The following is a 22,799-nucleotide window of genomic DNA, read 5'->3' as shown; positions in this document are numbered from 1 at the left end:
ATAGTGATCCAAAGTCCCACTCTGCTGTAACTGAGCCAAATCCCTGTAGTGTACCTCAATTTCCTTCCTATCAAAATGAGTAATCAGCTTGAAACTGAAAGTCTCGTATGAAGTGATGAGACTGTGATCCTGGGTGACTAGTCCATGATGCCACCAATCATAAGCTGCTCCCTCAAGGTGCATCGTAGCAAATCTAATAGCTTTCGTTTCTAACATGGGCTTGAGTGTTAGGTAAGTATCCAGCTTATGAATCCATGCCCTGGGTGAAGTTTTACTACTGCCATCAAAAGTGGGAAGGGTTAATTTATTCATAGCATGTTTTAGGTCCCTATTTTGCATCCTGGGCCTCCTGTCCTGTTGTGGTCTCTCTGCTTCCCTCTTTTGGTTTATATATTGAACAAAAGTTAGATTTTGCTTGACTGGATCTGGAAACAAATCCCATTCATCATACATGGCCATAACATTGTCCGGTAATAGAGCTGGGGTTGTGGGTTGAGCTACTTCCTCCTCAACATTATTTGCCATGAAAATGGGCATCAATGGTCTATCAGTATTCTGGGTAGGAGCTCTTGCTGCATGGGATGACCCTCCTATACTACCACCTCCACTATGGTGACTCAGTGCTCCCCTATTTATCGGAGCGAACTGCTGCATGGCAGCTGTAAGCTGCTGCAATGCTGTATCAATATTATTTTGCCCATCTCTAATAGCCCGTAAGGTTTCCATTTCTTCCCTGTCCTGTGCTTCTGCATTGCGTGCCATTTGAGTGGCTGGTGCTTGTTCTTGAACCTGTTCATCTTGAGTAGTTTGTTCAACCTGTACTTTTGGCCCAAAACTTATCTCCTCATCTACTGAATCACTGCCTTCCACTACAAGATGTTCTGAAGATTCTGTCTGTTTCGGTTGAAGATAACGAAATTTATATTGTCTCTTACTCATTCCTAGCTATCATTTTGTTTAATGAAGTCTGGAATTTATTATTTTTCCCACAAGCTGGCAGGATTTGTGGCTCGGATACCACTGCAATAATCTGGACTTGTATTTTGGAATCAAATTACTGTATTTTAGCTGAGAGGAATTTAATCAAACAGTTTCCAAGTAACCTGGTATGTTCTGATACCACTGTAACAAATATGCAAATGCTACACATATATACAACTGAAGAAATTCTCTGTTTACTCACATTAGATTCCAATATAATGTCAACAGTTTATCAAGTAATTAGTCATTCTCCCAATACATCAGAATATATGTTTGTAATACCAGTTTCTGTGAACGCATTTGAACAAACGGTTTGCAGGCATTCATACAATAGTGACAACCTTCCCTATTTGAATATAAATAAACACATTAAAAATCCCTTCCAACTTGAAAAAAACCAAACACAATATACTTATATTGCCGTTGTTCACAGGTGGTTTTGTTATAACAAATCACAAAATGCACGAAAGGATTTTGGCACCTGCGTGTGGTGGTTGTGGCTTGGTCCACGATTGTTAGAATTGGTTGTGCTGTCTGTGGACTTGGTGTTTTTCTTGGGCTGTCAACTCTGACATTCCTGTGCGAACTAGAGGTGTCTATCTCTATCTCTCCGCGCGCCTTCCTAGTTGTCATCGTGGATGGTTTTTGTGGTTTGTATGTTGCCAATCTCCACTACCTACGACTCTCCAAACTGACGGCATTTACTGTATTTGCACCTACCGTCGTCAGTTTCTTGTGTTTGATTCCGAGCATTCCCATTCAACTTCGGCCTACCTTGAATGACCACGTATAGTTGTTTGACCCCGCCTTGTTCCTACGTTCTCATTCCATTGCATAACACTTATACCAGAATGCAGACACCCTTCAATTGCCCATCTCTGTTCATACATGACCTGCGACCTTCATGGTAATGGCCACGCCTTTCACTCTCCCATTCTTAGTCGAAACTATTAATAACCTTGCACTACTGCCTTGACTTCAATGTTACAAAAAAGGCGAGTTATTGGGGCTACGTCTAGTTCCTCCAAACTCGTAAGGGTTTTCGTCCTTAAGATACACTAGTCACATTTAAGCAACCAAAGATTTATTAGAGCATTTAATTCTCATTTCAGTGTGTCAATTCCAATGCAAAGTTCTTCCTTTATAACCTCGAAGTGCGCCCAAAACAAAGGAACAAGGGATGTGGGATAAAACACAAGTTTTCGTCCTGTAGTCACTTAAGTCACTTCATAAAGTGAACGACTTAATAACATAAAGTGACTTTAAATAAAATAATAAAATATATAAAATAAACCTCCGATGTGACTAGTAGGCATCCTGTTAACTCATGCCGTTAGTCTATCCGGATGTGGAGATAGATTAATTTGGCGCCCAACACTAGAAACGAGAAGGGGACATGACAATCTTTCTTGGCAAAAGGGAGGCAAGAGTAGGATCAAAGCTCTTACTATTGACAGTGTTGTTATGTCTAGGTTGTATCAGGAGTCATATGTACATTTATGTGTACCAACTTGGAGCTGCCAGGAGCTGCCAGGAGTTCATTCTCTAGTTGCCTATGGTTGCTTTCCTTGCAGCATTTTAACGTATTATAACCCTCAGAAGTTTCAAAATGTTACTATGTCCGAGAAATGTTATCTATTTAAATTGTATAAATGACTTTTGTTTTCATGAAATAATGCTTATATGGCTCAAGTATCTTAGGAGGACATAATCTATCTTGCAAATGGTATATTATTTCCTGTATTTTATTATGGTATCTTTGTGTCATTAATACAAGATTATTTGCACTCACTAATCATTTAAGATCATTCAACATGAATTGTTTACCTAAAGACATAAGTTTTACTCACCTATAGAAGTCACAAGCTTAAAAGATAATTTCATCGAAGTTTGGTTATAATGAGTATTCTACTTTTCTTACGGTAACTTATAAATTGTACACTTAATATGGACCCATTAATGCCCATGTCTTGTGAAACTTGGCTCTAATACCTGAATGTCATGCACAAAGTCCAAGGCAAACACAACTACAATTTATTTTTTTGAAAGGTAAGCCTAGGTTACACATTGGCCTTCACACAATTTAATTAGGTTATTGGTCAGCTGAGTATGCAAGAAGCATCTGCTCAAGATCCTCGAGGTAACTGTTACGTTTGTTAAGTGTACAACGTCTTGATGCTTACTCCTTAATAGGGGGGGGGGTGTTGAAGATTTGCTAATGTCCCAACTATTGTGTATAAATATAAAGCTAGGGTAGATTTCGATGTTGGTTGTGGTAGTTCATAAACATGTCTCCTTAACACTTAATTGAGGGTAACACCTTAATGGTTGAACTAGTAAGGTTAACATTCCTTTTAGAGTCATCTTATTAAATGTCTTATTCGACACTAAAATGTCAGTACCAACATGTTTAGAAATGCAATTCTTTGTTAATTCCTGTTCCGACAATAAACCTTACTATAGAGGTCTTCCTATCCTCATTGTGAACTACATCATTTTTTAATAACGCAACATTTCATCTAGGTTTGCATTGATGTATATAACTAGGTCTTAGGTACCAAGTATGCATTTGAATTCAAGTATGCTTAATGTTTGAACAAAACAAATAGTGCAAAGGAAGGTCTATATGCAAAGTGCCTTACCCTTGTCTTGCATCCGAGGTAATGGTTAGATAGAACTCAAGTCATAAAAAGCATATTTAGGGAACAACGAATTTAAAGATGACGTATATCATTGGTACACTAACTGTGCAATTATCATTTGGAATCATAACCTACACGCACACGCACATGCACACGCACACACATGCGCACGCACACGCACACGCACACACACACGCACACACAGAGACACGCACATGCACACACAGAGACACGCACAAGCACGCACACACACGCACACACGCACACGCACGCGCACACACACGCACGCACGCACGCACACACACACACAACTATTATATATAGAAAGTTATAATGTACATGTATGTAACAACTATAATACATTTCATTTTTATATTGGTTTTATGTTTTCTAGATACAAAGAAATTAAATTCATAACCGAAATATGTGTGTATGTATCTAAAGTAACCTTATAAACTTGCATTTGGTAAGCGCAACCCAACCATACTATATATAAATGTGCTCTTAAATTGATATTATTATTATTATTTTGTTTGTTTATTTATAATGTTGTATTTTTTGATATATGTTATTCTACACCTTATACAATATAATTTAAATATCTTAGATAATGTTCTATATATATGTATATATATGTTAATTACTAACTATAGAATTAGGCAAGAGCCTACAACACAACGACAACTTGTGAGCCTCTCAGGTGGGAGGTCTTGGGTTTGAATTCACTTAACACATAAAAAAATAATTAATTACAACAAATAACAATAATTAATCTAGGCTTCGACCATTTATCAATCAAAAAAATAAAATTACTAATTATAGAATTATTATATATATATATAATAACATATAATATATATTGTATTTAATATAAATAATAACCTATCAAACTAACTAACTTACCAAATAAAGCTCAATATGCTATCCACCTATTAGCTATGGTTAGCAACTAGCTAACAGTCCTACTAAATACTTTATGAAGCCAATATACTAAATACAAATACGTGTTCTTGTTTTAAACACCTAACACTAATCATGATGCATTGCTAAATACAAATTTTTACTTTCTAATTATCCTCTAACATCTACCAAATTTACTTCTACTACACCCTAACGCTTCCTAGCTGACCTCCACTTGTCATGTGGGCCTAGTACCTAAGGTGGGTGCTGCCCAAGGAGACAGGCGCATCACCTGAGGCTTGCATGCGTTGAGATGGAGTCAATGCCTAATGTGGGGGACTAAGACATTAGGTATGTTGGGGGCGAATGTGCATGCTTCCCAAGTAAAAGTGGAAGGAGGGTTTTTTAGCAATGGGGATGAGGAACACTTCCCAAGGTCTACCTTCACTAATGCCATGTAAGATTCCACTCCAGTCAACGCCCAAGGGAGAAAATGGGTACGTGCGACAGGGAGGAAGAGGGGTGACGTGGAGTTGGGAGATGGTGGGGACCACATCCCTTATCCTTTACCCACAGGCGTAGTTGTGATTGTATATATATATATATATATATATTTTGAAGCTCGGTTCTTTTGATAGGACAGAATGTAACCCCATTGCCATACGATGGATGCTTAGGGGGTGTGTGTATCTATTTAGATATACATGTGTATTTATTTTTTTGTTTTATAGGGAGTCCTAGCATAGTCACGTGACTCTCTTGGTCACCCCATATTTTTATTTTAGACTAAGATTTTAGTGTATTTAATTTTCTTTCTAGGTGTGAGGATCTCTAGGGATATACTCCACAAATATTTTAATGGTCTGTAATAGAGGCTTTGATAGTCGGGTTATATTTTTTTCACTTACCATACAAAATCCAGAGAGTGAAATGCACTCTCCTAGGTTTATTTGCTCAACCATTTTTATGTTCTAATACTCTATGTTGATACTTAAGTTTATATTATTTTCATGGGTGTAAATTACAAGGTTTTGGTTGATTATTAGGGCTAACTTCCTATTAGTGTTGTTGACATAATGCACCTACTTAAATGTCTTGTGGAAACCTATTGGATTCATTTGGAAGCTAAAACTTGAGAATTCTTGACATGCTATTTTCTTGCAAACAATGTTCTATGTCATACTTGAAACATAGAATAACTATGAAATCATCTAGCTGTTTTCTTCATATTTACCAATGAATCTATGAATTTAATAGCATATTAAACCAATACCTTAAGAAAATCATTTATAGGACCAAGCATATTTGAGTGCAATTTTCTCATCACACTTCATAAATCAAAGAACATAATCCAGCATATACTTATTCATTTCAAAGGAACATTGAGTACAAATGATTATCTACTTGGAGTGATTTCTTGCAACATTACAACTACACCTACAATGACATTTCAACTTTTCGAATTCATTACATACAAATTTATATCAATGAAAACAATGATACAACTACATATGATCTTCCCACAAGTCCTACATTGCTACCATACAATCATGCATTACAACAATGTGAACAAGGTGGAGAGTTCTCCATTTCAAGTGCATGACACAATGACAAGTTTCCTCTTCATACTCCATCAACATAATGATGAAATCTGAACTTCTCCTATTGAATTCCTTGAGCACAAAACCTGCAATGACATTTAAAACAAGAACCATGGAGGCTCACCTCCCAACACCCTCCGAGCTAGGAGAACCAAGACTCAAATTTGTTACAACCATACAGCTCACAAATGCATAAGACATCACGATTACAACATTGAACTTCCTCAACCATGGCTTCACAATGATTCACGAATGGAATCATAAACATACAGTGAAAGTGGGCTCTTCAAGAGGAGAATGTCCATAGCTTTACAAATAACATAACATGAAGATTACCATGCCTCTACAAGGCTTTCACAATACATTCTTCTCTCCATAAACTTCCCTTATCACCACCAAAACTCAATATTGATACTATGGCTTCAATGGAGCCCATACTCCATGAAATTTTTCCCTTCTCCATGAGAAGAGGCTCTCAACTACATTGTCAAGCCCAACTAACCCCTTCACCCAAGGCCTCTCTTCCCTCCCAAGGGTGAGTGAAGCCTTCACACTCAAAACAACACTCAAATCCAAAACCAAAGAAAATCAAGAAGGAAACAAAATGCAACATTTCCTCATACATATTTCAAACACAACACAATAACAACCCACTTACAATATGCATTCACATTCCTACATGATCATAATTGTAACACCATCATTTCAAGAATCAAATGAAGAACAAATTCATGGCATGAAACCCCAACCTTGGTCCAATACAAATGGCAATGAAAGTTGAGAATAGCTCCCTTTTCCCTTAGCTTCCAATTCTCGAAAAACCCTAGGTGTCTCTAAAATTAGAGAGTGGGTGGACATCCCATTAAGTTTTTCAAAGCCTTCTAAAAAGGCCTCAAAAACCTTTAACCCACCCACTATCTCAAAAATGGCAAAGACATAAGCCTCCTTTCTCTTACACTATTGTCCCTTCCAAAAATATAAGCTTGGCCACGTATGAAGGTGAGGAAAGTGCTATCAGACAACTCCATTTTCGAATTGCTTAAAGAATGACTTGTTCAGAGGGTCTCTAAAGTTATCTACACCTTTAAATGGTGAATTTTAGACCCCTAACCTGTAATACTATCATGTGGGCACCTAATTTCCACTAAAATGACACTTTGGGACCACTTTTAAGTCCTCTAAAGTCACTAGGAAGTTTGAATTCGAAATTCAACATGATGGTGACTTCTCCTAACAACTCTTTCAAGTGGGGTTAACTTGATTACTTCATTGGGGTTAGTTTTAGGTTAAGTGACTTCTAGCCAAAACCTTAATTGACATTTCATCCAAACATGGACATTACAAGTGTTAAGTGACACCTTAAGGCACATTACACATCAAAATGACACGTCTCTAGTTACAATATGGATTTAAATCTATTACACACACAATTCACGTTTACAAAATAAAACACATAACAATGAGATTTCAAATCTTTCCAATAGATTCAACCATGGCTTTACTGTGTTCACATAAGTTTGGGCCTTGGTTCTCCAGTTAAATTCCATGGTTCAATTCCCTGCACACTAAACTCGAGCATCAGTAGTCCAAGGAAAAATCATGCAAAGATATATATAGTACATAATGGCATTCAACATAGACATTCATATTAATTCTTTCCAATTAACTTTCCTGTTCTAAACAATATCATATGAAATACTTGCAACATTAAAATATCATGATCTACTCATCCATATTAATTCCTACTTTAAACATAACCAATATAACATTTCGAGTATCATCATGTTTCAGTTTCTATCATAACAATGAAACACTGAAAACATATCCATTAAATCATCAAAACATATAAGATAGGTCCTAGTACATAACATAAGTAAAGATCACCAAAATGTAAATATCACAAGTAAATGGATAATGTGAGTCGCTGTCTAACCAATCAAAAGTGTGTTAAAACATCGAGTCATAAGGTATCAAAATGTGAATAAATCATCTATGCTATGATGGGTCAGGGGGAGGCCTCACAATAACGAAGTAATTTTGACATCTAAAGGCAAAAATGTGTTCTTCAATAGCAAATATATGGATCAAAACCTCAAAACGACTTCTATTTGAGTCAAAACATTATCAAAATTGCCCCAAATTTGGGCGTTTTGACCAAAACATGGCTTTAAAATACAAAGATATGAATCATTTTTGTTTTGGATATGCAAAATCATGACCCCCAAATGCTTGTGTATGCATTAAAACTCAAAAACGCCCCCCTTTGATGGATTTAAAGCCATTATATGGGCAGATCTAAGCATTTTTGATGAAAAACGTGTTCTTGGAGGAAGAAAACATGAAGCTTTTTGCCCTTGAATCGCCAAATTCGGGTTCACCTTTTGCAAATGCATGAAATACATGCAAAACACATTCTCTAGGAGAAATTTCATGTTTTAAAACACACGCCTTTTGCCTTTTTCATTCCAAACGCACTCTTGAGGAGTGTTTGCATGTTTTAAAATATGCATTTGGTACAAAATGTACTCTTAGAGTGTCATTAGACATTTTAAAAATATGTCATATGACTTGCCCAAGTAAAACATGCTCTTAGAGTGTCATTACACTAATTAAAAATATGTCATATGCCCTCAAGGTGCAAAACACACTCTTGGAGAAGCATTGTATATTTTAAAAATTCGAAATTGATAAGCCATTTAGTTCAAAACGCACTCTAGAAGGGTGATTGCACATTTTAAAAACTTGAATATGCATTGCCCTCAAGGTGCAAAACACACTCTTGGAGGAGCATTGCATATTTAAAAAATTCGAAATTGATAAGCCATTTAGTTCAAAACGCACTCTAGAAGGGTGATTGCACATTTTAAAAACTTGAATATGCATTGTTCACTCTGCATTGCTCACTCTAGAAGGCTCATTGCATATTTTAAGTTTAAAAGCCTTCACATGCCTTTAGTTCAAAAACACATTCTCTAGGAGCATTTGCATATTTTACATGCAAATGAGTTAAAAGACATGTTTGCACAACTTAAGTGATTAATTAAGTACACGTTTAATTTATTTTTTAAGAAATATCCTTTAATTGGGTCATAAATAATATTTACGCTATATAGTTTAGTATATAATGTGCAAATATCATTCAAAAAGTAATATTTATTTAGATGGTTTAAATTAAAACATAAAGTAAGTAAAAAATTAAATCGAAGTATATAGTTAACAAAGTCAGTCAGGTGAAAAATTTAAAAAGCTACTCAACATGAAAATATAACATCAAGTGCACTATAGTCACTTAAGTGATAAATTTTAGGTGATAAAGTAACTAAAAAACATAACATGAAGTGGATTTATGTTATACTTTCCAAAAAGTGAATGTCAATTTTAAAGTATAACATGATATTTTAAAATATGTGATTGCATCTGGAGAGTCCACCTTTTGGGCACTAAAATGATCATATCTTTTGACTGCAAAGTCCGATTGAACTCTAATATAGACCAAATTGGAGGGAAAACCGAAGGCAATGATTTGAGCAAAACCAAAAGACCAAAAGCTAACAAACACACACTCAAAAATGAGAAAAAGGATATTGAAGGCTTCAAAAATCAAGCATAGGCTCAACAAACAAAAAAGCTAAAAAGACTTGATGAAAGCCTTCATTAAAAGGATTCGTTATATCAATTAGGGTTGATTGGTTGATCAATATTATCCAATTAAATAATAAACTAACTCAGAGAAATGAGAAACTAAATTGAAAAAGTATTTACTATTACTTGCATTTTGTGGTAACAAAATACAGGTAAACACCTTGAGCGACTACTTTGCTAATTATCTCATCGGGCCTCATGTCACTGTGGTGGCCAAATTTTAATATTATATGTTTACCACTTCAGTCAATGTCTCTTTGTTTTCCTTCGTAACTCTCTCCGCCACCCCTATTATTGTTCTTGCCATAACTGAGCATGGGGAGGAAGCAAGCATTTATGCAGTCAGTTCATCATTGGGACAGTCCCCCCAATAACATATTTCTTTACCAAATATTGAAGCACGGAATGTAGAGCTATTGTTTTATTCGAATGTGAAACTTGTCCTTTTTCATCAATAGAAATGAGAGTGAGTATTGATATACCTCTAGCATCCAATACTAGGACGGGGGCCATTCTTCTTACATGGAATTGCTGGTAGCATATCCAGCTTGGCTATTCCAAATTGTGCTTCATCGGGCTTTACCACTTTTAGGTCATATATTATATAAATTCTTTCTCATGCTTCTTCGAATTTGAGCATAGTGATCCAGTTTCAGTCTACCAAATGAAGGAAATGATTCCATTATTGATGGAAATGATTTATAGTCTTGCACATATCTTTCTATTTCTTTTTATCGGTGTTGATTTAGAAAATGTTTCCTGCAATTATGCATGAGTAATTCTAATCTTTGATAAGAATTGCCGACTTGTTCAAACATATTGCCAATATACCTTTGAGGCAAGTACGTTAACATATGATAATGAATCTTTTTAGGAAGAACAATATTTCACATCAAATGTGCCATACGCTAGGACTAGGCATAATTGAGATGTCAGTATTTTATAATCAATAAATCAAATTCCACTCATGAAAACACCCAAGAATTCATCCATGAGGACCAACAAGGTCGAGATGAAGGGTGAGAATGGGATTATTCTTGCATAATGAAGTAAACATAAATCAGTAACAAATAATCATATCTAATAGCTAAATCAGCTCATGGTAGCCCAATGTTTAGATCTTGTTGCCTAGTCAAGCGATGGGTCGATACTCTATTACTAGGATGCTCAGTGCTTGGACAGGGTGTCCCATGTCCATTCTTGGGTAGGGATGGCCTATCTCGGTTGAGGTTGTGTGGGGATGTTTAAGGGTCCATGATTGGGAAGTTAAGCCCTTGACAATGCTTCTCCTCTCCACCAAATGCCAAGGTTTGTACAAGACAGAGATATGACCTGCATATAATATTTTCTGGTAACGGGTATTTTGCTTTATATTTGTAAGCTCAAGTTGAAGAAATGTTAGGTGATTAATATCGTTTAATCAGTTATTCCCTTTAAAGCTTATAAAATCAATTTCTTTTTAAATGTATTAGGAAATCAGTGAAATCAATTGATTTTGAAATTGATTAGGAAATGTAACTCCTGTAGGAGATAAGCTTATTTGATGGTTGTTATAACTGTCCTTCATTCATGTGAATATGAATATAAATATATCTTTTATTGATATTTAATTGCCATAATAAGCAATGGGAAAACAAGGATGTTACAATGGTTTTGTTGCCTTGAATGGTAATGGTTATTATGATACAGTGGTCTTTGATGCCCTAAGTGGTATCTGTCATTACAATACAATGGTATAACTATTGGTGCCTTAAGTAGTATATGTGGACTAACCTGGGTTTTGCAAATGCTGCCCTAGGGGGATTCCATTTTCGGAATTTAGGGTATGGAAAACTTTATCATCTATTTAGATTTATTGATGATGCCTTTAATTATTAGTTATGATAATTCAATTAAACTGATGTAATTGTTTAATCTCTTTTACATGAACATAACTGTTATAATTGCCTTCTCATGAATGTGAATTAGTAACTGCAATTCATTGATTTTCTAGTTGTTAGCTAAGGCTCGGGAAAAGGGGATGTTATATAAATATTCAGTGGAAAGCTCTTGAATTCAATGCATGTAGTGTCATTACAACTTGAATGAGCAGTTTGTGTCTTTAGTAGGTTGATGCCTATAAAATTTGTAAGAGATTATCATATATGAAGCAAGTAGTTTAAAGTAGTTTTCTCTTGTAAAGGTTTCCATCTAAAATCATGTATTCTTGTGTTCTTATTGTTGCATCTTATGCTATTATTATTGTTATTATCACAATTAATATTCTTGTGATTTTAGTTTGAAAAAGTAAAGATGGGTTATATTGATTGTTGTTACATTTTCTTAAGTTTACCTCATGGGGTTGAGAGGGAGGTAGTTGTCCTTTCATCATTGGAGAGGGAGGTAGTCGTCGTTTCCTACTTTTTTACTTCCACTACTTCGCCTACATATGCAAGACTTCTATGTATATTCTAGTCAGCTATTTGATAATATCATAATGGCTTATTTTGTGTGCTCATATTTTCTGGAAGTTTATCTTGGTTTTTGTTTTATGTTCTTGTCTAATTCAAACAAGCATAAATATTCAATGGAAAGCAATTGAATTCAATGTATGTATAGTCATCAAATCATAAATAACAAAGCCTTTTTTATTAACGAAACAATGATGTACACTATTCGAGAGCTAGGCCTGATGACATATACAATGATATAGCAATGGAGTACTAGTTGGAAATCTCCAATCTATTACATGTTTTCCTTAAACATATTCATCAAGGAAGTGAGTGCAATGGTTGGCAACGTACTACCTTAAGACTATCAAAAACTAGAATTAAACAATTATTTGTACAATATTTCAAAACAATATCTCTCTTTATCAGGTTAATGTTTTAGATTTTAATTCCATATTTATTGGCCATGGACATAATAATTCTTATATTTATCCACCATTTTAAGTATGATCATCATCTTGGACGACTACCAATGATAGGTTAGGAGGTAGGGGATGAAATAGTACCAATGATGGTTTCACCATTAGAGGGTGTAGGCTGGTCATGGAGACTTAATTGGTTGAGTTGAGGGACTTCGAGGTGGAGGGAATGTTGAAACATACAACATATACCAGGTCAATTCCTTTATTGCTTGTAAAAATTCTCTTATTGTAGTCATTGCATATGTGTGAATTTTGGCACTCTTCCCATCATAATATCACCTAAAAATTTGCCCTTTGAATCTATTTTTGCTTCAGGTTTTGCTTCCTTCTTGTGAAGTTTGGCTAACACTGATTCAAAGTTTCAAGTTTTTTCTGAAGCAACTGTACTTTTCTTTACACTCCTCATAGTCACTTCATTCTTCAATTGAGTATCTCCCAACAATGGTTGCTTATTGTTTTCGTTGGTTTTCTTCTTCAATTGCTTTGACATTTTCACAATCAATTCAATGGAACTCTTATTTTCTTGAGTTTGCAACATGCTTGCCTTTTCAGTTGGTTGATTGGATTTTAGCACTGTTCTCAAGCTCTTTCTTTTCTTCATTTTCTGGTGTTATCATTATATAGTACTATTTTTCTTGTAGATTACAGTAGGCTATCTAATTTAACACACTCTAGATCATCTTATTGTTCACATCCTAGGTGAGTACTTGATTGCTCTTCAATGTGGAGCAATTAGCATTGGGCCAAAATCTCATGGAGTTTAATTAATCATCAAATTGTCCTTGCTTCTACGTTTGACATCGGTGTATGATTTTTTGATCGTACATAGTGTCTCAACCTTGCTCTTCCATTGTGCTGTTTTGTACTCATTTCATCCTCCAATTTGGTATCCAATAATTAGAAATATCAGTTCAAGTTAGCCCATCCACCAGGCTCCCTTCATCCTCTCGTAAGTTGTTGAAACAAGTATATACTATATATCCTTAGTTGTATCCTTACTCTAGTCTCTGGAATAGTTACTGTGGGGTGCATCCTCCATGGTTCCTCTGCGCTTTTGGATGACTGCACCCCATGAATGGCATTTGGTACTTCTCATCCAAGCGACTTTTAATTTAGAACCAATCTTGGATCAATATCAACGAACTCATTTTCAAGACCAACATTTCCCAACAGCTCAAGAATAGTATTCTAAACAGTTTGTTTGGAGATGGAGTTGGGAAGCTACAGCTTTGTGAAGTTGAAGTAGCTATATGATCCATATTTTGCTTTGTATTATTCTATTAAAGCTTTCTTTGTACATGATGGGGATCGTCTGATTCATATATTGACTTGGTTCCACTGTTTACTTTATTGTAATTGATTATATCTGGGATTCTTACCTTATCTCAAAATTTAAGGTTTCTGTTGTGCACCCACACATTATATATATGTAGTTATGTATGTACATATATGATATATGGATATATATTTGTGTGTGTCATACACACATACATACGCATGGTTAGCAATTGGTGTCTATTACTAAATGACCTTGGCATAGTATATGTTGTAGATGATTGTCCATTTAGACTATGGTGCATGATGTGCATTTTTTGAAAATCATGATTTATTTTGAAGTTGCATTTTTCTTTGGTATGGCCTTACACATTGATATTTACTTTTTTATTTTCAGAAATCTGACCCAACTTTTGATTTGTGGCAGGTTATGTGAAGGTGGAGAGCTCCTTGATCGAATATTGAGCAAGTAAGAGTGCATATTCTTCCTTGTTTGAAATATCCCAAGTCCTTTAATATGTTTCAGATACTGACTACGTAATTCAATACCAAGCTGCTCTTATTTTGTACCATTGAATTGGGAAATGTGAAAAATGAAGTATATGCTTCATTTTAAAGACATTGATCTACACAAAAAACATCTGGATCACTTGCATTGTGCTTGGGCATACAGATGAAAATGTGGTGGTTTTGAACCAGTTTCGTAGAATGAAATGATGGGGAATTTTTGAGTATGAGATGTGATGTGAATTCTGTCACAATGCTAGTCTCTACCTGATTATGAAAATGGATTGATTGGCATTTGAAATGTTGCTCAGATTGGATTTGCTAAATGGTATCACAAGGTTTTCATTAGACGTTGTCTTGAATCTATTAATGTTCTGATTAATACTATAATCCTGAAGCATCCTTTCAGTAACTTCCTATGCCTAATACTACTCAGTTCTATTTGTGTAATCTTTGATCCTCATTATACCCTAGGGCCTCTGAGTGATCTCTTGGGGATCAAAGTGAATAAAGTCATTGAAGATACAAAGGAAAACATTAAACAGAACCTTTCTAGACTAGATCAAGAAAGCTGCGAATGTTCCAAATCTATAGAATGGATAAATGAGAATTCTAAAACTATGTAAGGGTATTCTGATAAAAATAAGGAGTTTCAGATGTGTTTAGGAACTCAAAGAAAACACTCACTGATGTAAGAGTTATATTACAAAAAATAATGAAAGCTTTGCAAGACAATATGCATCATTTAGCAAAATTGTTTAAGATAAGAAAGACAGAGATGCTCAACAAGAATAAGCAACAGATAGAAAGTTGACAAACTATACTGCATGATGGAGAGAGACATAATATTTCGAAGATTGATTTGGGATCTCAGTATCTTCAATAAATTTCAACTAAGTGAAAAAGAAATTGTAAGAGTATCCTAGTTTGTGGTTGAGCATACACAATCTAGGGAAGGGTGTGTTGTAATGTCCCCTTTTCAAATGGGATTGTAATAATAACAAATTAATATATCAAAAATAAAGTAATATAAAATTAGAGTTTAGTTGTATCAAAGGTCAAGGGGCCAGTGAAGAATCATGACTATTGAAGCAAAAAATATATCTAAGTGACTTTAAACAAGAAGGGAAATGATATGAATACTACATATTTTATTATTATCTGATTGCTGTTCCTTTGGAAGATGGAACTGTGGTTCATTAAACCAAGGATGATACCCATCATTTCAAAAGTTAAAGAATGAAAACCCTTTTATCTTCCTTTCTGAGTTTGTGGACGGAAATACTTGACTCAGGCAGATATAACATTTTTTTTTACCAATTTAAACTTAATTAATCACAACAGCAATACTCACTTTCAATAATCATGCACATAGGAACACAAAAGGACAACGTTTTACATGACACCCTTATGGGAGAAAATTACAGCATGATAATGTTCTTGCATAAATTCTTCTTACAACTTTGTAGGCACCATCCCCCAAGTTTGTGACCATTAACCTTGTGGAAGCACCGACTCCCACTTCTGAATGTAGGCGCCAACCTACAAGAGACACCAACCTCTTTATTTTTGTAGGCTCCAACCTACTAGAGGTACCAACCCCTACAGCTAAGCACCCATTTAGCTAGAGACACCATCTCTCCTTCGGGAAGCGCTGAATTCCAAATGAGCTTTTTTAATGAATGATGATCAGAGGCTATGCCTTCATAAAGATCTTCTTGTCATAAATCTGATGCAATCATATTTACATATTTTCCATTCTCAGTCTGCTTAGACCTCTTCACAACTCTACTCCAAATTCCTTTACAGCTTTACTCTAAATTCCTTCATAAATCTGCTCTTATTCCTTTCACAATCTTGTTGAAAGTTCTTTCATAGATCTGCACTAAAGCCTTGCATAAATTCGCATTAAATTCTTTCACAAGTCTGCTTTAGAACTATTCTCAATTCTGCCTTGAAACCATTCATCTCCACTGTGTGTCCTTCCTGCATATACTTTTCATTGTACGTGAGACTTCTGGTGCATATGAGATATGTCTTCTTTATCACACAAACCACTCCAGCTATGTGTATTCTTCTCTTATTCTGCTGTCTTTTCAGAGATACATTTCCTCTTGTCCTCCTTTAGGTACACAGATCAGAGATGTGTTGCTCTTTATCTTTGAGAGGCCTTTCGGTTGTGGGATCACTCTTTTCGGCTCCCCTTTGTGCCCTTTATCTGATCAGCTCAACACCTCCTTTTTTTCTGGGACAATGTGTGGCACCACAAGGCACTTGGCCTCATCTTCTCAGTGTAGGTTTATGAGAACCCACAGATCCTACTCGTAGAGATCCACTCCTCCTAGCCAAAGTAGCTCACCATTAGAGACAACATCATCGGCATCACCCACTTTCTTTTCTATGTATTATCCTTAGGTTTTGGGGTTTTTCTTTGTCCCCTTGGCTTCCTAGTTTTGTTTGGTGTGGTGGGGCTTCCCTCTCACCCCTTCTACTCCCCAATGTTTCTTAGGGTCTTGGTTTGTTCTTCCTTCTTTCTTCTATTCATTGTTTAGTGCTCCTTCTATTGGTTCTCTTTGTTCATCTCCTCAGTCCCTTTGACCTGGTGGTGCTCATGTATTGGACATTAATAAAATTTACCATAGTTACACTGGCTTAGGGGATGCAGGGACAAGTTTCCGGGATGGGGGGATAGAGGGGCCTCAATTTGGGGACGGCGGGGGCATGGGAGGCGGGGATGGGAGTTATATAGTATATACTATACATATGATACTTAAAATGCTAATTATGAAAAGATGTATAACAATATAAAACATAAATATGAAGTATAAATTCATCAAATCTGCTATTGCTAGTTTTGGTTTACATTGCATTGAACATTGAACAATGAACTAAGAAAGAGATCTATTATGATATATCATATTATCAATTTAGCGAAAGTAAGAGTAACATTATCTCATCAATCATTCAATGGCATCATACACTTAATTACATCAAATAACAACAACCATGATATTGTAACATTTGCTTTTTTCAGAGCTTAACTAACAACTAGCGTATCAAAGAAATACAGTTATTACTTCATATTCATAGAAAGACAGTTATATTAATTATGTTCATATGAATGAGATTAACGGTTACAATCACTTAAACATAAATCTCATAATTAACAATTAAAAATACCATCAATGAATTTACCAAGGAATTAAAAATCTACATACCCTAGAATTCAAAATTGAAAACCGTCTAGGGATGCTTCTGAAAAAACCCAGGTTAGTCTATAAAATACCTCTTAAGGAACAAATAGCTTTGCTACTTCATCGTAATGACAAATACCAATATATCATTTAGGGCATCAAATACAACTGTATCAATTAGGGCATCTATTACATTGGATCATTTAGGGCATCACATACCACGGTATCAATTAGGACATCAATTACCATTGGATCATTTAGGCATCACATACCACTGTATCCATTACCATTGGATCATTTAGGGCATCACATACCACTATATCAATTAGGGCAATAACATTCAGTTAGGAAAATACGCTCATATTCATTATTCATATAAATGAAGATAAAGATAACAATCCATTAGATAAACCTATCTCTTGCATATAGTTATATTTCATGTTCAGTTGGAAGATCAACCGATCGAATTGGTTACCAATTATATTGACAAGAAAAGTTGCTTTCAATAAAGGAAAATAATTGAAACAATGATATATATCAAACCTATTTTATCTTCTTACTTCAATAAACATCACAAAAGTAAAATATCTGTTACCAATGAATGTTTGAATGCTCAACTTATCTTTGTTTGATGCACGTTCTAGCATCTTGTGGAGAGGGGGAACGTTGTCAGGGGCTTAACCTCTGAACCACAGACCTTAAACTTATCCCCACACTTTTTCTAACTAGAAAGACCCTCCCTACCTGGAATAGACATGGAACACCTTGTTAACCACTAAGCATCTTGGTACTTAATCACACCACTCGTCTTGACAACAAAGAATGAATTGGACATGCATGAGCTATTTAAAATTTCACTTCAAATGTGTTAAATTTAATGAATCTTTTTTGATTTTGGTTTCTTGTTCTTACAGATTTTCTCTCACCTCTTCACCCTCTATCTTGGCCATTCGGCCGAGTGAGTCCTAGGTGTTAAATCTCAGAGTAATTCTACTCCTTTGCTGAATTTTAGCTAGTGAAAAGGATAACATATTTTTCTTTACTGTCATAAAGCAATTCCTATGACTTGAGAACTTCTTCTTATGAGCTTACAAGGAAATAGATTGAACATGAAAATCCAACTGAAGACAAGAGGCATCTTGACAAAACAAATACATTTGATTTAGTCTAAAATGAGGAATAGACGGGTTCATTGAATATACTTATCAATATTTAGTTAGCAATGAGGCATCGAATTACATCTACAAATTTTAAAGCATACAACAACAATGAAAATGGAGAAATTGACCACGTAACTTGATCAAATTAAGTATGAATCTCGTCTTGATTTTTGTATAGATGTCTCTCTGAAATATGTCTCTCTATGTAGAGCTCAATCGGGTAGGACTATGACTTGGACTACCCTCAAGCAAAACACAGTAAATAGAATATGGTGCAGAAGAAATGAAGTAGAGGTAATAATGCAGAACCTATGGTTTTTTTGCTCTCCCGACTTGTATATAAAGGAATGCATTCGAAAGTAATAAAGGCTTCCAAAAAGTTGTGACTCTTGAGCAGTTATAAAAAGGAGAAGAATCATCTTCTTGAATCACCGATGAAAAATGCGAAGTGTACATTCCTGCCTCTTATAAGGAAGTAAATAAATATGGAAGAGAACTCGAAGGTTACTTATTCAAAAGAATAATTTATAAAGTTATATATATATATATATATATATATATATATATATATATATATATATATATATATATATATATATATATATATATATATATATATATATATATGTATGTATTATGATGGCATCATATTTAATATTTATCCAAGGTTGTACCCCACTAAGGTATGCATATCTAAATGCATGTATCACCTGAAATATTATTTATTTCCATAGCTTCTCTAGGTGTACACATATTTAGATATAAGTATTTAATAGATATTAAGCTTGTATGAATTAATACTATGGTGGCACCTTTTATATATATATATATACGTATGTATGTATTATATTGAAGTGATGAGAATGTCAATCATAAACCATTAAAGGTATGTACTTTGATTAAGATAAAATGTTTAATGTTTTAAAGATTATCCAATAGGTCATGTGTGTCCAATGATTGTATCCTGTTATACGAGTCGCTAGGTCCTTAACCATGGTGATTCAAGATTCATGCCCAATTGCCTAGTGATGGTGATGCTCTTGTGCCTAATTTTTTTCTTACAATGCTTCCACCCCTTTCACGTGCTCCCTACGAGGAAATTCTCCACAGTTAAATCATATTTATCATAACAAATTATTAATCATCGATGATTATAATGGCTAACTGCCTTTTCAATTCCATGAATTCATGATAAATAATCAATTAGCATGTTATCTTCATATGAAATTATAACGATTACCCATCTTACCATTTCACCATCTTACCATTTCGCAGGATTATAACAAATTTTAACTGTTAACTGACTTCATGTGAACCTCAACGGCTATATGAACATTTTAAATTGGGTCAAAAATTGAAATGTAACAGATATGATCACAATGTTCAATATTCAATGTTTCAAACTTTAAATATCCAAGTCTCAAATACAAACTACAAACTTAGAAAACTAAGAAATCTCTTCTTCTTACCGCTGTTGCAAAAATTATAAAACTATGAAATGGATAGAAATGAGAAAACGTAGAGATTTAATGGGATTTCAACCTCTAAATGGGCCCCACATACCCTAGGGTTATCAAACAATAAAAAACAATAAAACAAGAAAACCCTTCTAAATTTTATTTTTTTTGCATTTTTTTATGTGCTGAAAAGGGTGGGTTGGTGGCGCTGTTGGGGACGTGGGAACGTCGTCCCCCCATCCTGGGTGCGTCCTCATCTCAGGTGTGGCAGCCAAAAACAGCGGGGACGTGTCCCGTGTTACTATGAAATTTACTTTTATCTTTATCTTATCTCTTTCAAATCTGTATCTTCAATTATGTCTTCTTCATAAATCTTCTTATGGCATGTTCTTTATATTCAATGATGTTTCAATACTTTTCTTTATCCAATTTTTTTTATATTACTTCCATTTCTTACATTCTTGTAATTTCCCCATTCTTGGCAAGTCTCTATAGTTGACTCAGTTAGTTCATCATAGCGACTCTCATGAGCTAACAGTGAGGTTTGAGGGTCTCAGTTGTGGACTACCATTTTTAGTAAGTCTATTTTGGATAGTTGCCATTTTGGCAGTGCAGTTGGTGGCGTTGGAAGTTGGTCATCATCTTCATTGGATGGGGCTATTTATTGCAGGGGTTCATATTTATTAATTAATTATCAAGGTTTTATTATTATAATGACACTTTATAATATTTAATATTATAAAATGGTGTTGTGTTGATGAAGCTTCTTAAGTGAAAGGTGCGATGAAGAACCTAAGTGCTCTTTGCTGCTATAATATGAGCCCATTGTGAGGGAAAAAACCATCCAGTTGTCTATTTGCTTTTATTATCTTGTGAGGTTTTATGAGTTTGGTGATTTCAATTCCTTTGCTGAGATATGAGGGTTTGAAGCTAGATTTTGCCTTTAATCCATAGCTGAGGTACTGTGGATTAAATTCTGAGATTTATTATTGTCTTCCATTTCTGTTTCTATAGTGGATAGGAAGATAACTAGGCACTCAAGTTATTCGAATTCTGCATTTATTAATATGTTTGGAGGTTTTGTGTGGTGATAATTATTGTGCAACCTCGCGTCCATAGTCTTTGCTATTGGGCGATCAGTATCTTAATTTTTAGATATCAAGTATTTGCTGTTGGAACGATTGATTCTACTTGGCTGTGAGACGTTTGGTTACAAATTTACATTCTATGCTGGAGCATCCATCAAATTGATATACAGGAGGCTGTAATTCTGATTTTAGGCGGTCCATTCTCTGAAATTTCTAATGCCACCATTCTGCTATTCATTACAGTCGAGGGCGTGGAGAGGCTTGGTATTATTTTCTGGGTGCCAAATTGCTTGTGCGTCTGGAGTGATCATTCTGATTTGTGTGGAGCTTGTCATTGGAGTTTACTGCGGTTCCAGGTGTGAGATATAGTTGGAAGCTTGAGGCTCCATTTTAGCCTTTCTACTGCTCATTGGCGGTCTGAATTGGGAGGGATATTGGGCATGTTAGCTGGTGATCGCTGGCACAATTGGGAAGAGGATCGGGCTGGGGAAACACCCTGTTAATTTTGCTGCTGTTGAGTGCCATCACTGGTGCCACCCAGGATTGCTGTAGCTCACTGTTAGGGCCTGCGATGTTGTGCTTTGGTCACTCTTGTTCATTGAGGAAACAATCCCAGGTTCACATTATTGTTATTACAATTTCCTGTGAATTGCAGCAATCTTCTTCCAGCTAAGGAGTTACCAGGCTCTTTCCATTGTAAAATCGATTGTTATATTGCAGTATAGTTTATTAATGAATAAACTCAGAATTTGATGTGAATTACTTATCATTTCAGAATCAAATGTGAAAAACTCATAAGTCAGAATTATATATCAGTGTTTGGTATTCATAAGGCCAGATTTATCTGTAAATTGTGAGCAGTTTATTAGATTTCCTAGAATTGTGTCTGAAATTTTTAAAATATTATATTTTCAGTAAGTGCGAACTAGTTGGGTTCATTCCAATTTCACACATGCTCATCTCATGCGTGTCTTATTCTTTAATGTTGAAGGGTTCACACTTTTTCTATATAGTCACTGCCTTTGGAAACTTAATCTCAACTTTTATTAATAATCACTACCTTTTCATAATGAACGGTTGCTACTCTTTTATTCTATTTTCACTATTGCTGCTTTACATTTTATATATTATCGCTCCTCCCATTTAATTTTAGCTCCTTTTGGTTTCAAACTTCCATTCCTTTATATACTCTATTGCCTACATGAAGAGGGGTGAGTCTTTCAAATAGAGATGACTTTCCAAGAGTGGCAACTAATCCTACTTCCTCTATTTATCATTTGTTTATTTCTGTAAAGTCAAACTGGCCTTCTTATCAGAGAAAATAAACTTGCTAGTGTGCATGTATGCTTGGGAATGATAACTACAACACATGTTACTACACGTTGCAAATCGGCACCCTTGGTGATAAATCTCAAAGGCAAGATCTTTCAGAACTTCTCTT

General features: G+C 35.1%; 1 protein-coding gene across 5 annotated transcripts in view; it reads left to right on the top strand.

Moving 5' to 3' along the window:
* LOC149557174 (calcium-dependent protein kinase 18-like) overlaps positions 1 to 22,799 on the top strand; it is a 188,999-nt gene that overhangs the window by 49,263 nt on the left and 116,937 nt on the right. For all 5 annotated transcript variants that reach the window (XR_016364851.1, XM_089831879.1, XM_089831883.1 and 2 more), the window contains one exon: positions 14,380 to 14,421. Coding sequence is in view for 4 of the 5 variants with exons in the window: in XM_089831879.1 (XP_089688005.1) it covers positions 14,380 to 14,421 (42 nt within the window). In the remaining variant the exon portion in view is untranslated. The remainder of the gene's footprint in view (positions 1 to 14,379; positions 14,422 to 22,799) is intronic.

The sequence above is a fragment of the Cupressus sempervirens genome, chromosome 5 (genome assembly GCF_028749045.1).
Source record: "Cupressus sempervirens isolate cs-2001-9-10 chromosome 5, ASM2874904v1, whole genome shotgun sequence".
Classification (NCBI taxonomy): domain Eukaryota; kingdom Viridiplantae; phylum Streptophyta; class Pinopsida; order Cupressales; family Cupressaceae; genus Cupressus; species Cupressus sempervirens.
Note: the sequence above shows the minus strand (reverse complement) of the source record. Positions and strands in the feature narration are given on the sequence as shown.